The sequence below is a fragment of the Phymastichus coffea genome, unplaced genomic scaffold (genome assembly GCF_024137745.1).
Source record: "Phymastichus coffea isolate CEN01 unplaced genomic scaffold, Cenicafe_Pcof_1.1 PCOF00155, whole genome shotgun sequence".
NCBI classification, from domain to species: domain Eukaryota; kingdom Metazoa; phylum Arthropoda; class Insecta; order Hymenoptera; family Eulophidae; genus Phymastichus; species Phymastichus coffea.
Window position 1 is genome coordinate 367956 of NW_026706966.1, and position 14610 is coordinate 382565.

Below are 14610 nucleotides of genomic sequence, written 5' to 3' on the forward strand. Positions count from 1 at the left end.
CTTTGTCTCATTGCACATCTTGCAGGTATAGTTTGGATTTTCCTGCAAGAAACGGAGGATTTAGCGGGACCCTTTTGTATTGGTGTCTAAGCAAACAACTTTCTTCTTTACATTGAGAGATTGAACGCGAATGCTTCCCGAAAAACGTGACGGACGAGACACCAGAATTCTTTTTATAGACAAAAACTTCGAAAAGCGTGGTCGTCTCGAAAGCAAGAAGTGTATATGACGGGAGTACTTGCAATTTTATTAAAATGAGGTAATACTAAGATGCTACATTCTTCAATGTTACATGAATTACACACACACACACATTATTTGTACAAAACAAATAATTTATTTACACATTAAAGTCATTCTTTAAGAGTTAAGAATAAAATGCATTAGAATAAATTTGAAATACGATGAAAAATGCTGCGTACAGTATCAATGCAAGCTGCACGTACAAATAAAAATGAACACTTATAACCGTTAGCGAACGACAAATATCTTGCAATCACGCATAAGAACAGTTTCAATAAAAGTTTTTATTTCGCATAGAATCAAACAAATTATTTAGATAAGAACAATCGCGCCGATAGCGAAAAAGCCAGTTATGGTTCTCGTATAAAGGTCTCTTGGCATTGTGCTGCTGTGGATAAGAGCGTAGTGTCCACCTGAAGCCGAATATTCTCCGTTGCCGCGGTTATGTCTGGCTTCTTTTGTTCTCGGCTTGTCAAGGTCATTGGAAGTTTTTCCGTTGCTTTTGCGCTGATCCGTTTCTGAAAGAGAAGAAGACACATTTAGATTTGATCATTGCCACCCAGTAATCTCAGCGACTGAGTTGGTGTTGTCGTACCGCGCAATTGAATGTTGGCATTGGTAGTGCCGAAGGAATTTTCCGCGATGCAGGTGTATCTGCCGAAGTCCGTGTGACGAACTTTCCTTATGAGCAAACTGATCTGGTAGGTATAATCATTGATCATGCTTTCCACAATTGCGTACCTGTCGCGCATTGCCACTTTGATACCTGCAGCATAATTCCGTAACGTCAATCGCAATCACAAAACTGATTTGATTTTAGCATTACCGCGTTCCGTGTACCACGTCATGAGTGGTTTCGGTGAAGCTTCGATGTAGTATTCCAACGTAACATTACCAGTGACCATTGCCGTCACGGTGTGCTCCCTCGTGTTGATCGTCGGTTTGACTGCGCGGCGAATCAGAAAATGTTGCTTCATGCCGTTGAAAAAAATATCGTTTTCTTTGACAAAAGGGGCCAAATAAAAATGGAGTACTCACAAAGAACGTTGACATAATGACGCTTGCTAACACTCGGAGGTACGCCGTTCGAGGCGATGCATAAGTACGAGCCCATTTCTTGTCGTTGCACCTTCCATAATTGCAACTGTTCGCCTTTGTACGTCTTTGTCGCTGCAAGTAGAAAGGACGGGAAAAATAAGTTGTCGCTATTGAACCTAATTTGCGCGAGTATAAATTACATCATGTTGTCGTCTTCGATAATAGGCTGTTGCTTTGAAAAAGAAATCGATATGTTAGACGGATCGTCTGCAATGTGAAGGCTTTATGCATCGAATGCATATACACTGAAAATCGCAGCTCGTGTTAATACAGAATTTTCGCTTAGCAGTGTTTTAATTACACAGCGTTTGTGTTTATACTGTAAGTCAGTACATCGTGAGATCGCCAAGAGTCAACACACACATACGCACATGTTTGACTTTATAGGGCACGCGCGTGAGTTTCGGAAGTGTAATTGACGTTAAATTAAATTGCAAACATGAAACTTTCATCGCTGGTGCCGTGGTTGTTCCTTATTATTATTGGCTTTGTAGTACTCGCCAAAGGTTCGTAGTTTATTATCGACATCAAAATCTTGGGCAATCTATTGATTTTCAGGAACTTCGACGTTCTGAAGAATTGATTGTTTTGCAGTCGACGACGCGAAACTTTACGACAGAGCAGACACGAAGGCTACCAACGCGGCATTTCGTTCGTGCATCAGGGAGTGCGTCAAGAGTAAGCTCATTTATAATTTGGTCGACACGCTTGCGCAGTTGTCGTTACACGATTTCGTATTGTTCATTCATCGTTCGATCTCGCAGTTGACTCCCGAGATGGCAGAACCGACTACACCGTTTGCTGCACCAGGAAGTATCGTCTGCGTGAGTAGCGCCGAAATTTCGATTGCCGTGAACGAGGTGCACCCCGAAAAAGGAAATTCGCATGTGTTTACAGGGAAGCCGAGAAGAGTCATCAGTTGATTCAGTTCTGTCGACCGTTCTTGCGCGGGCGAATGGATGTGTGTATCCCGCAAAAAAATGTTCTGGTGCGTTGCACACAAAAATATAACATAATAGAGAGATCGCCAGCGAGCAGACGTGTGAAGGAGATAAAGTGTTGCTGGCTCTCCATCAAAGCTCGCCTCGCCGTGTTGTGCGCACACGCGCATCAATCATATCAGCTACGCGCACGCGAAAATTCGTCTCGTCTTGTTAACTTGCGTATCTATATTCTTATATATGCACATGAGCACAAACGCGCGCAAACTCGACAGCCCCCGCTCCCTACTCACGAACTCGAATAGATACTGCTCGCAAGGGCTCCTGATTTTATTAACGTTTCGTCGTATTTCATGTGCCGAGTTATCGTGTATTGCCGATGCTGTATTTTATTTTATTGGATTTCTTTTTCAGATGATGATGTGAATGCTGCTTCTTGCCTAAAATATATAGTGAATCATGTTGTTTTGATCTTAATCGTTTTTACAATTACAATTCTCAGTTTACGACCAAACCTTAATGTTTATTTCGGTCTTCCTATATCGAGTTATATAAACAATAATACGAGCATATTTTTCTACTCTTGAATAGTTTATTAGTAATGCATTTATCAGTCAGCATCGTTATTATTTTATGTACTCGACAGAAAATCATATTAGTGAGAATTATTAGCCGATAATTATTCGTTAGGATAATATCGAACGGATAAATATCAGCTAATAATTCTCGCTGAAATGTTCGTGATTACATCTACTTTTTTTCTCAAATATCACGGGGACGCACGCTTTTCACTCAACGAGTCAGCAGGTTTTCGCAAGCTTTAAACGCTCATGCAAAGCGCGGCTATAACTGAAAAGCGAGTATTATCATAAGCTCACGCGAGTCGAAGCTTTCGTTTTCCGTGAAGCTTACATAACGAGAGAGAGAGAGAGAGAGAGTTGGCGCAATGCGTGTTCTGCAAACTACGAGTACATTTATAATAAGTGGTTATGTGCGAAGTGAACTTTTCAGTATGGTATAATCGTCAAAAGAGGGATATGTATATGTAAATTTGATTTCACCCGCGGTTCGGTTGTGGATAGAACTCTTGAGCCGAGCTTTCTAAGTATAGTTTCGAAATTGATTAGCGGTATTGTTAGTTTTAATATGTCGATGTTTTAACGGAGAAAGCAATAATTCCGGAATTTTTTATTGCGAATGAAGCGCATGAGGCGATAATACTTTTTATTGGGATGCTGAAAAAACCTTTTGTACTTTTATTTCACGAAATTTTATACTGAGCTTTTTTCGGGTTTGTCGGCTATTTCCAAACTTTTGCGTTCCAAACATTTCTGTGGCTATTAAACTCCAGCGCAACGTGCTCATTTATTTTTGCCGTTCGAACGAATATGTTAAAAAATGAATGTCTTTATTTCAGCTGTGCGTTGCAGGGGAAGTTGGATTGAAATGTTTTTTTTTTTTTCAAAGTGCACAAACGTACATTTTATATTTATTTCGTTTTCAATCAACAGTCTGACTTTCTCGTCAAAGACAATATCACGTCGCATTTTTGTTTCGAATGAACGCACCGAATCCAAATAACAAATAGCCAATCAAACAACCATTTTTCTACAAATAATGCTTTTTTTGAGCAAGCAATGAAAAATTTTCATTTAACAAAATCCCGTGTTTGAGGAAAAGCTCTCGCGCTGTAATTTTCAAGCTCGTACATCGAAGATTCGATTCGTTTAAACACACGCGAATAACAAAAATCCATTATAAAGAACCATCTTAAGTAAGTAAAAACGGGAAATTGTAAAGGAGTATAATGATAATGGTTGGAAACTATAAAACGCGAGAGAGGGAACAAACGAGATGGAAAAATTACGCAATATGTGTTATAAAGTTTTGGAATAAAGCGCTTGGATCTTGGGGGAGGGGGGCTGAAAGGTTGGGAAAGGTATTCGAGTTGTGCGAGTTGTGTGAAATTGAAATGGTTACTATGATAGAGGTGCAGAATACTTTCGTTCAGGATGATGAGATGAAGTTTCTTTATCTTTCTATATAAACTGTCTGTGATATTTTACGTTTGTTTTGATGAAGCAATTAGTCAAGGTAGTGGTATTGACATTTTTATCATGCGGTTATGTATTTTTCATATTTGCTTGTAAATAGCAAAAAATTTATTTTATCAACAAAATACATTAAAAAACAAGATTCAAAGAACACTTTCAAACTTTGAACAACTTTGGAAAAAAAGTTGCGCGATGTTGCTACGATTTTTCAAAAATGTTTTTCGAATCAAGAAAAGTTTGTTACTGAAGTTACTTGAATCAAGAATATTTTTATCTCAAAATAAAGAAAAATTGTTTCATATTAAGAGAATTTCTTCAAGATTGAAAAATGTTGTTTACTATGTTGTAACTGAAAAATACGAAAAATTGGAAATGAACAGTTAAAACAAGAGGAAGATATATCCAGTATTAAGGTTCTTAATATAGTTGAGTGACAGCCTCAATTGTAATGATGAAAAATCAATAGAAAAGTAATTGACTTATAGATCTGCTGAAGATATGGTTTTCGAGATGGAATAAAAATAAACAAAAAATCTTTCGCAACAGTTAGTCGACTAGGATATCCTGTCGACCTTTCAAAGTTTTCATTGAGATAGATATTTGCGGTTTTTGACTTGCACTCAATGCGGTAAATATAAGCTATAAATATATATTTTTCAATAAAAGCTTGAAGAGATCAACAGATCATTGAATATTTTGTTAGTTATTCCTGTATTTGAAAATCCTAACCCTCCCTAGATAGTCCATTGTTTGTCCATAGATTAGTCTTTCGAGAAACGTATTCAATTGTAATCACATAAAATTATTGAATTGGATGTGCCCCGATGGAAAGACACGGAAACATACCTCTATCAACAAGCTAGCGCAAAGCGTTGTAAGTAGGTCACTCACGAATAAACGTCACTTACTAGTCGCCTTGCCGGCATCGCGCAGAACGATGTTGCGTCCATCCTCGCGTCTCCAGGTGACTTCGGGTTTCGGAGTCCCTGTGGCGCGGCAACGTAAATTCACATCTCCGTGCTCCATACTAGTCCAACGTCCATTACTCGCATCCTCATCTTCTAAGTCAATTATATCCGGTGGTATGACTACTTTAATATGACCCGTCTGCAGAGACGAATTCATAACAAGTCGATTGATTTTGTGCAAAATTTATTTATGAATACGATTTGATGAAGCGCGAATTATTGAGTTGATGATAATTGACGCGATGTGATTAAAATTTCGGTGTAGCTCCGCAGGCTATGTACAAATTTGTGGATTTTAGAGGCATCTGCATGAATTGTTTGGAAGCGTTATCAAGTGTAGTGCTTGAAAATTTATTGTTAAAATCAAGATAAATATGCATAAGCAGTATTTAAAAATAGGAAACGTCAGTTGTAATGAGAATCAAGATCGTTGAATGCATTCTTATTTTCTTTATGAACGTAACAATTTTATCGTGCAATAATGAGAATAAGCACCACGGGAAATTTGACAAATGACTGATATAGTGAATACGAGTAGCAGACACCCTACGAATGTAAAAGCAATAAAAGCATTATTTGTCAAAATTCTTTGTATGTACTATTATCGACTCGTATACAATCTTGAGCAACACGCGAAAGTACCTGACTCCTCATCGGTTCAGTATTGACTTGGCACATATACGTGCCGGAGTCTTCGGGTCTGACACCAAGTACGTGCAGCTTCCAGGTGTTGTGGCCATTATGAGTGACGAACATACGTGGATTCGCTGCAACCATGTGCGTCTGCATCGCCAATATCTCGCGGGAGTCCGACTTTAGCCAAGCAATCTGCGTACAGTGCCGCGAACGTAATATTAATTGACTGTTGATTGACTTATGTTACTTACTTAATCACTTTAATTGCAGTTGAATATTGTATATTCGGAAATGACTCAATTATCACGACTTAGAGGCATTAATAACTGAATTAACGATTAAGAGTTTAATCGCTTTCGCCAAATTTACATTCATAATTGACGGCATTATTCTTTATGCAAATATGAAATCTCGAGATTACTCCATTTTAGTATTAACTTAAGTTGGTAGAGTGATTGTCTAGTTGTATTCGAGCCGATGTCATTGACATTTTAATGCTCATTGTTTCACAGAGATTAGGGAATAAATAAATTTAAATTATTGAAATGAGTGGTCAAGACGAATTCTCGTTAAAAGTTATGTGTAAATAAAAATAGCCGAGAGACAAGCGAAACTCGAAGGAAATCTCCACGGCGAATTGGTAATTAGACGGTAAACAGATGAGACGACTTACTTAAGCGTCTTACAATGTTTTGCAAATCGTAAGCTCGTCGCCAAGGAAAATCGCATTAAGTGACAATTCCCTTGAATAATTGATCTATTTGTTCTATTTTGTAGGTTGAAGTTCGCAAAAGTTTAGTTAGTAATTGTAATAACATCATTGTTCGACAAATAAAAATGTAAATCTAGCCTACATTTTCTTGAGAGCCAAGTTGAAGCAAGCGATTAATTTAACAATAAACTACTGTCTAATAGTAAAGTGACGCTTGATTTGATATTAAACGACAGGCGCTTGGATTACTTTCCCCATTCGTATCTGCAGAAGCAGCCTGGATTTCGTATAAACACCGAGAAACTTGATTAGGTAGTTTTCGTACTGTGACTTCAAACACACTAATTTAACTTGTATACTTGCCGTCTTGCCGCTTTTCTCCCGATGACTTCTCAAATGGACGTGGAATCGTTTTGTTTGACGTAACAGTTATCACGTCATATTTTTAATTTATTATTTTCACAAACAAACATTGAAAAATTCATTAAAAAACTTTCTCAGCTCAATGTATGATAATTTGCGTCACTAAGATTGTGGTATGTAACACCCAAATTGTTAATATATATAATCAATCTTATATAGCGCTTTTATTTAAAAAATAAGTAATTCCATTTTACTCAATTATTGGAGAATGTGGAAACTGTATGATATTACATCTTTTTGTTGTATTTAGGTGAATTTACGAATACAAAAATTAATACAATAGGTTTCACTATGTAGATTTTATTTGCTCAAATTAACGTTCTTCAATATGCATCGTGATAATGTTAGGGTACATCAGTATATACTATAATATAATCACAGTTATCTCTATATTATTACAATAAAGTTTTCTTTTGCAATAACTTTTACCCTCTAAACCGATCTTATTTGAATGATAAAAATAGAGTTCAATCGTTTTTATCTCATCAAGGGATGATAATGTAAAACTGATTTTTTTGAAAAGTTGGAACTTTCATAAATGTAGTTCACTGAGCGGCTTAGCATATTGACAATGATTTTCCATTGTTAATTTGATATACATATACGTATAATTTTATTTTTTATTGATTTGTAGAAGAATTTCGGACATAAATTCTGCAGAAACTTAACGAAATTATTGATTTGATAAATTTACTTCAAAATGACATTCATGATGTCGGTAACTATGTTTTTGTGGAGAGTTTTACGTTGATTGAAAAAAATAGAATTAGCTGATAACAGATAAAGTTGAATAAAAGTTTATTTAAAATGTTGAATAACAGTGTAAGATAGTTGTAATAAGTATATACTTCTATCCAACGTAACAAGATAAGGGTGAATAAAATTAAACTCATACCTTGTAAGATTGAAGATGATTAACGATGCAGGTGAAGGTAACGTTACGACCTTGGATGACAGTCAGATTTTCAAGTGGCGCGAGAAATTCCGGTTCATGCAGCGCCATATGACCTGAAAGACGTTAAACGCGCTATGTCATATTGCACTTTTTCATCCATTGATTGATCGATTATTCCTCGTTGGCACGATACAGCGTTCTCGGAAATTTTCAAAAGCTTGTAGGACTATATTTTTGTAATTATTTTTAGATAACCTAAGACGCAATATCAAACTTGTTATTTTAGATTATATAGAAGACAGTTATTGAACTATTGATGACTTTTCGACAATTTATATGGAATGCATTTATTAGAGTTTTTATTTTTACACGAAACTGTTTTGTCGATGTCGTGAATGAGTACCGGATCCATGCATTCAATATGATCTGTATATAAAAAAAATGTTTTTTATAGGCTGTTAATAACAGTAATGAAGAGGTATTCTTTTTTATAAAAAAGGATACTTACTTAATTTTTTTTTCCTTACTAAAAAGGGGATCTTCCTTATTAAAAGAAGAATGACGAAAAATAAAACCTCTATTAATTGTGATTGGTCCGTTGAGATGTAAGTTATGGCATGTGATTGGCTTGTTGATATGACGCAATGATTTGGCGCGAGAATTTTAAATTATTTATAAACTTTGTATAATTTGATAAATGTTCGGTGCGCATAGTCACCATAAGTCACATTTAAAAAAATAACAAAATCCACCTGTTGTCGAATAATAAAAGGGATTTGTTAAGTAGGAATAATGTTTGTTGAGTCAATTTTATTTTTGTTATTTAATCTAAAGCATAAAAATCCTGTAGGGAAAAGTCCGAAAAATAATTGCACAAATTATACATTATAATCTTAAAAATTACTGAACTAAATAATGAAACAAACAGAGATGCAAAAAAGAAACTTAGAAAATATTCAACGTACGCAACAAAGCAAAAGAACGTCTTGCTCGTTCGAATCGATGAAGAAGGAGAAGAAAAGAAAACGACGCGCCACGCGTAATTTTATAATAACTGACTCGATGGCTCTCATCACCGAATTTTTGCCGCTGCCGACTAAGCTGGCGTCAACTCCAATTGAGCCTTAACGGATGAGCGTTCAATCAGCCACTTTTTTACTTTTTTTTTAATTTTCTCTCTTTCTCTCTCTCTCTATCTCTCTCTTGTTTTCTTGCTTTGTAGCCTATCGGACTATGGGTTAGCTTTGCAGCTTCCCTTTCCGTCTTTAAGTGGCCTTCAAAAATCCGGAAACCGTACTTCCCACGAGATCTAACAGCCTACAGGAGTAAGCTTCTGAAGTAGACGGCTTTCAAGGCCACGAAATCGCCTTTGCGTGCATATAAGCGAAGAACCATAAGAGAGAGAAAGAGAGAGAGAGAGAGAGAGAGAGAGAGAGAGAGAGAGAGAGAGAGAGAAGTAGAGTTAAAAATTTTGTCGATCGCAGATTTAATTCATTCATATTCGCTTACAATAACAAATACGCCTACGTATTTAATCCTTAATTGAATTTACATATGTAATTAGGAAAAAAATAAAGTGCCAAAGTGCAAATAACTATGGTATTTTTTTATTTTTCTTCAAATCAAATTTTTGCCTTTACGCGCGAGGAATATAACTACGAATCATACAAAAAGTACCTACAAAGATTCCAGCGTATGACTTTCCATTGACATCAAGTTTGCCTCGTAAAAAAGAAAAAAGACAAAATAGAAGCATTCCTTTCACAGCCGAACTGGTTCATATGCGTGTCTATTTATAGACGTATAGCGATATTTCATCATCGACAACAGGTATAAGCCATCAAACATTTACGGCATCCGCAATATATTCGCGGCAGTGTCCGGCCCAGTGTTTGCGATTCATCGATTTCCTTTTTTCTCTTCTTTATCGCTAAATTTAAAGCGCCTGGATTACTGTATACTCAAAGAATCTTTTATTTTACCTTTTATTCTTATATAGAAGATATGAAGATGCGGATTAAAGAATAAATATATTCGCTTGATAAAGATTAGTTGTAATTCAGAGAATTGGTGAATTTATCAAGAACTCGTCGAACCAGATACTAATTTCATTACGCTTAGTGACGTTGAATTTTCCATTCATTTTTTATTTATCGGTAGCCCACATAATTCTATACGCGACAATGAAAGTAGAAATTGAATCCGTTTGATTGGTATTTGTACAGGAATTTGAAGTGCTCACCAATTGTGGAGTATAGAAGAGCCGAGAGGAGAAAACCAAATGTTACGTCTCGTGAGGCCATTCCATCCGCAAGTGATACTCACTCCATTTGTTCTGTAAATAGATGGACCGTTTTAGTGACTCCACAAAATTCTTAGTTTTGATTCATGGCATTTTGAAGTATAGTTTCGTATAAATACAACGTATGTAACTATCATTCTTTCTGAATGTTCGTAAGTGGCATGAGAAGTTTCATAATTGCAATCGACATTCGCATCCAATATAGTATCTGTATCGTGAGGTATCGTAATTCTCAATGAACTTCGCGAATAACTGCGATTGTGCGGGCCATACGCGTGTACGCCGAAAGCTCGCCGTAGACCCCTCGGCCTTACGCCGATCCCTCGAGGATTGCTAATTCGACAAAATGTCCCGGATGTAGTATCGATTGTGCTTCCAGGTTTGTCTTAGCTATTATACTACAATAAGCTTATATATACGCGGCTGACTTTTGGGTATGTTAGTATGTTCACAACTGCCGCACAAAATTAATGTTCTTATGAAATGAAAAACGTTACTTGGTTATTGGCCTTAAAACATCGAGAGCGCTAGTATGGCACTTTTCGGAAATTACCAATTACAAGAAATTCAATTACCGTGTCTAGACGCATTTTTAACGCTTAAAGTACGCTTATCTTTTGAAAAGGCAAATCTCACGAATCTGCTGCAATAATTTTTCGGCGCGGCCCCAAAAGTTCATTGCTCGAGAAAGCAATATCACGTTCGTTCCTCGTGCATAAGTAAGAAAAGGAATCCATTGTAAAAGCTGGCGCTATGGAAGGAGGAACAAAGGGAAGTTTGCGATAAATTGAATTTAGCCACTGTAGGTCGAGGCTGCAGTACAGCGCTCGCGCGCGTTTTGCAGCCCAGGCAAAGGCGGAACTGGCAACTTTTGTCTTTGCGTGCGCGCACGTACGTGTAAGAATATATGCACGCGTCTACGATTTAAAATTGCGTATATGAGAACTGACGAGTGATCCGCGTAAAAGTAATCGGACGACAAGCAAATTCGTTTCAGGCTACTTATTTGCAACTGTCATAGCATGAGACAGCTGCTACTTATTTTCCAATGTTCGAGGTCGTATCATTGAAAATCCTCTCAACTTCCGACTGAAACAAATAAGGTTATTGTGGAGCGTGTGTCTATTAGCTAGTTGCACGCCTAGTGCACTAAAGCTCTCATGCGATCAGAGGCAAGCGAGCCGAGAGTGCGCTTATTACGTGTATTTCCGTATAATGCATCCTTCTATTACCCGCGCTAAATCTGTTCTCCGTCGTCGTCGCCGAGTAGCTTAATCGTCTTATTTTAACACTGCCAAACTGTAATTCATCTCATTTTCTTCTATTTCCTTAACAGGGTTCTGTTTTACATTTCATTGAATTTTTTCTTATTTTTGTTCTTCAAAATATATGTCCTCAAAGTGTTCTAACTCATTGTATTTCTGCATGGCCGAATTCGACTTTTCGATATTTCGTGCATCGAAGAGTAAATAAAACCAAAACTCAAAAATACAAGAAGTGTGGTTTTTCCCCTTTTTACAGAAGACGCGGCAAGTCAGTCGAATCTGCAGCGCAAACGACGCGACTTACTGGAAGCCTAAGCTCCTTACACCTTTCGCGTTTTGAACTCCTCCGCGTAGTGGCGTGAAGCTTCCGTTAATCCTCGCCGACTTGTAGCTGCTGGTTTTTCTCACGCTTGCAATCCGACAATGAGTGGTGCACGTCTTGAAATAGAAATAAAATTTCCTGCGCGTGCGGACAAAAGGTGGAGTGTAATTGAAACTGCGATATGACTGCTTTTGTCCGCCTTATTTTCCTTTTTTGCTTTCATTTTACGAGTATCTGAGAGAGAGAGAAGTCCTTTTTCAGAGTTTAAAGGGTTTTACTTTACTCCGCTCGCTACTCTTCCTAGATCTCTTGAGACTTGTCCTCCGTTTCAAAGGAAGGCGTATTTAATTGAGGCAGTTAGGAGTTCATTTATCAATTTAAAAGATTTCGTCAAGTTCACTTCTTGTTATGTCGTTTTACGTTTTAAAAAAAAGTACTTTTTCGGGAATAGACAAATTCGCTGCTTCAGAATAGATGAGTTCATTATTCCAGTCAGTTGCACTGTCAATTCACCGTGGCGCAACTTATTTAGTGACGAGAAGAAGAAAAGTGTGGATAAAACTTAATTAGCATCTGAGCTTACCGGGTTGCTTGCATAATTGTGACGGCGACGCGACGCTGTGCTGGAACAATAAATAAATAATTTTATTCCAAGACAAAGTTAATATCGCCACAACATGCGTCATTCGAATCACCGAAATACACTTGCAAGTTGGCAATAGCGAAACTGAATTTTTTGTCGCCTATTCCGGCATTAAAAGTCTGACCGAAATCGATTTTCACTACTTGATATTCGAGTTGAAAGCGTGCGAAATATTTTATCGTCTTGAAATCTTTGCAACAATAATTCTTCTTGTAGCTTCAAATCTAATTGGGTCATGAACGATAATTATAAGCCGCTGTTCATAGAAAAAGATGTGTGCGCGACTTAATGTGTTTGCTATACGTTTTACCCCGCGGATATAAGATTCTCATGACCATACGCGCTTTTATCTCGTGTATGTTCTTATCAGGTAGCGATAGTATTATCATACCGTGTTATTTAATCGTTTTTACTCTGATTAACAAACTATGCGTTTTTCTAATTCTAATCAACAAGCAAGTTGCGGATGGCTTGATGTTTGAAAATTATTTTATTACAGTTTCTTCCGGAAATGCTATTTTTTATAATTATAATAAATATGGAAATAAATAATTTGTGCCAGAGTCAGTTTTAAATACGCTTGGAGAAGCCAGCGTATATATAAATCTCGCTTTGAATTAAACGAAAAATGGGGAAATCGATATAGTAGCGAGAAGCTAGATTTGACTCTCTCGTGGACTTTTCAACTTCGCGTTTCTCTCAGGACGAAAATGCCCATACGAGGTCAAAATCGCTTTGCCGGAGCAGTATTAAAATCTATTGCGTCATCAATCCAATATACACATTTATAAATGTAGTCATATTTATCAATTCATAAATAAATTCAATCTTGTGCGAGCAAATACATGTCATTTAAACTTAATTGTTATATTGTATTCTCGTTTCTAGAACGTAAATTTACAATTACAATGTAATATTTATATAGCTTCAGAGAATACACAATAAAAAAATATTCTTGCAATAAAACTTCATGTGTTTGATAATATTGTTTGTATCTAGTAACTATAATTACCGCTGGAACTAGAGATTCCCTACAACTGTTAGGGACTGGTGGTTAAGATACTCAAAAAGAGGAAGGCCCAGAATGTGCTCGTTAATGGGCTGTGATCTAGGTTTTTCCTAAATTATTCTCATCGGACCCTTTCGGCGCATCGGCCACGTCCCATGAAGTACGGGGTGGTAACACTCGGCCGCCATCAGATAGCTTACCGGCGTTCCTGCTTTTCCTAGTTGGCCTTTATAGAAGCCCCGCGGAGAAGGGAGAGGGGGTAGCTTTCCTCTTTTCCGACCATTCTCCGGTTGCCAAATTTTGACTCCGCGCTAATTAATCCATTTTGGGAGCCCGCTGAAGCCAGTCTCCCCTCGCTTTTAAGTGTCTCCCGCATCGCGAACACGTATCGCGTACAAACTCTTCAGCGTCACTGTACGCTCTATCTTGTGCGAAACTAGCGACGCTAATCAAGGGCTAAGAACGAGTCTATCGTTGCCTTAGTAGAGGACGCGCTACGTTCTGTAGAGTGTTACCGGAACACCATTCTTGAGACGTCAGGACTATGTTGCGTCCTATTGCGATACCTTCCTCATCAATAATTGTGCGTCTTGGTAAAGCAAACATCACCAGTGAATTGCCATTCGGTCGGCGTACTTGTAAAATTAATCGAACCCAAATTGATTCTGTTCCTTTGCAAAATAACGGAAGTATCATCTGTATTTGACATTTATAAGAAGCGTATCGAAGAGCTTTTCCCCACTCGCGACTGGGGTTTTAATGCTGGACATTGTGTATTCATTTATATTTAATAAACAAGCAAAGTGATTGAATCGAGTCTCACTCTTTGCATCACACGTACCTTTAACCCTCCCTCTTGTTCCTGAAACTTATATTTACACGTAAATAACATTACTCGTTTTTTATCTTAATAATCAATTATCTAGCTTCACTTTAAAATAAATATAACAATAAGATTGTTTATTTAGCTAAAATAATATAACTTAAAATTATTCGCGATCGGTAAGCTTATATTTTTATTATCAAATTGGAAATGAAGTATTAACTAAGATGCATCAATTTCCACGGCGATTTACGTGTAATCAATAATTGTAATTTT

The 14610-nt window shown here is 37.1% G+C and overlaps 2 protein-coding genes across 7 annotated transcripts in view; one reads left to right on the top strand and one right to left on the bottom strand.

The window, feature by feature from the left end:
- Positions 1 to 290: 290 nt before the first annotated feature.
- LOC131672622 (lachesin-like) overlaps positions 291 to 14610 on the bottom strand; it is a 49165-nt gene continuing 34845 nt past the window's right edge. For 3 of the 5 annotated variants that reach the window (XM_058949981.1, XM_058949980.1, XM_058949979.1), the window contains exons 2-10: positions 10213 to 10305; positions 7971 to 8083; positions 5947 to 6132; positions 5800 to 5850; positions 5245 to 5443; positions 1282 to 1413; positions 1070 to 1189; positions 839 to 1009; positions 291 to 761 (exon numbers count right to left, since the gene is read on the bottom strand). In XM_058949981.1, the coding sequence (XP_058805964.1) occupies positions 556 to 761; positions 839 to 1009; positions 1070 to 1189; positions 1282 to 1413; positions 5245 to 5443; positions 5800 to 5850; positions 5947 to 6132; positions 7971 to 8083; positions 10213 to 10273 (1239 nt within the window). In that variant the 5' untranslated portion in view covers positions 10274 to 10305 and the 3' untranslated portion in view covers positions 291 to 555. Of the gene's footprint in view, positions 762 to 838; positions 1010 to 1069; positions 1190 to 1281; positions 1414 to 5244; positions 5444 to 5799; positions 5851 to 5946; positions 6133 to 7970; positions 8084 to 10212; positions 10306 to 12442; positions 12483 to 14610 lie in introns of all 5 variants that reach the window. The other 2 variants (XM_058949978.1, XM_058949982.1) reach the window with 2 other exon arrangements.
- LOC131672624 (uncharacterized) lies at positions 1693 to 4119 on the top strand. Of its 2 annotated transcripts, XM_058949986.1 has the most exons (5): positions 1693 to 1847; positions 1919 to 2019; positions 2106 to 2165; positions 2239 to 2329; positions 2697 to 4119. In XM_058949986.1, the coding sequence occupies exons 1-5, from the start codon at positions 1781 to 1783 to the stop codon at positions 2867 to 2869; spliced, it is 492 nt and encodes a 163-aa protein (XP_058805969.1). In that variant the 5' UTR covers positions 1693 to 1780; the 3' UTR covers positions 2870 to 4119. The 2 variants fall into 2 exon arrangements, with proteins under 2 accessions (XP_058805969.1, XP_058805970.1); XM_058949987.1 differs by having other exon boundaries at positions 1936 to 2019; positions 2239 to 4119.

Coding starts and splice junctions, on each gene's coding strand:
- LOC131672624 (XM_058949986.1), top strand. CDS start 1,781: ATGAAACTTTCATCGCTGGTGCCGTGGTTGTTCCTTATTATTATTGGC. Junction 1,848..1,918: donor CTTTGTAGTACTCGCCAAAG/GTTCGTAGTTTA, acceptor GACGTTCTGAAG/AATTGATTGTTTTGCAGTCG. Junction 2,020..2,105: donor CATCAGGGAGTGCGTCAAGA/GTAAGCTCATTT, acceptor TCGATCTCGCAG/TTGACTCCCGAGATGGCAGA.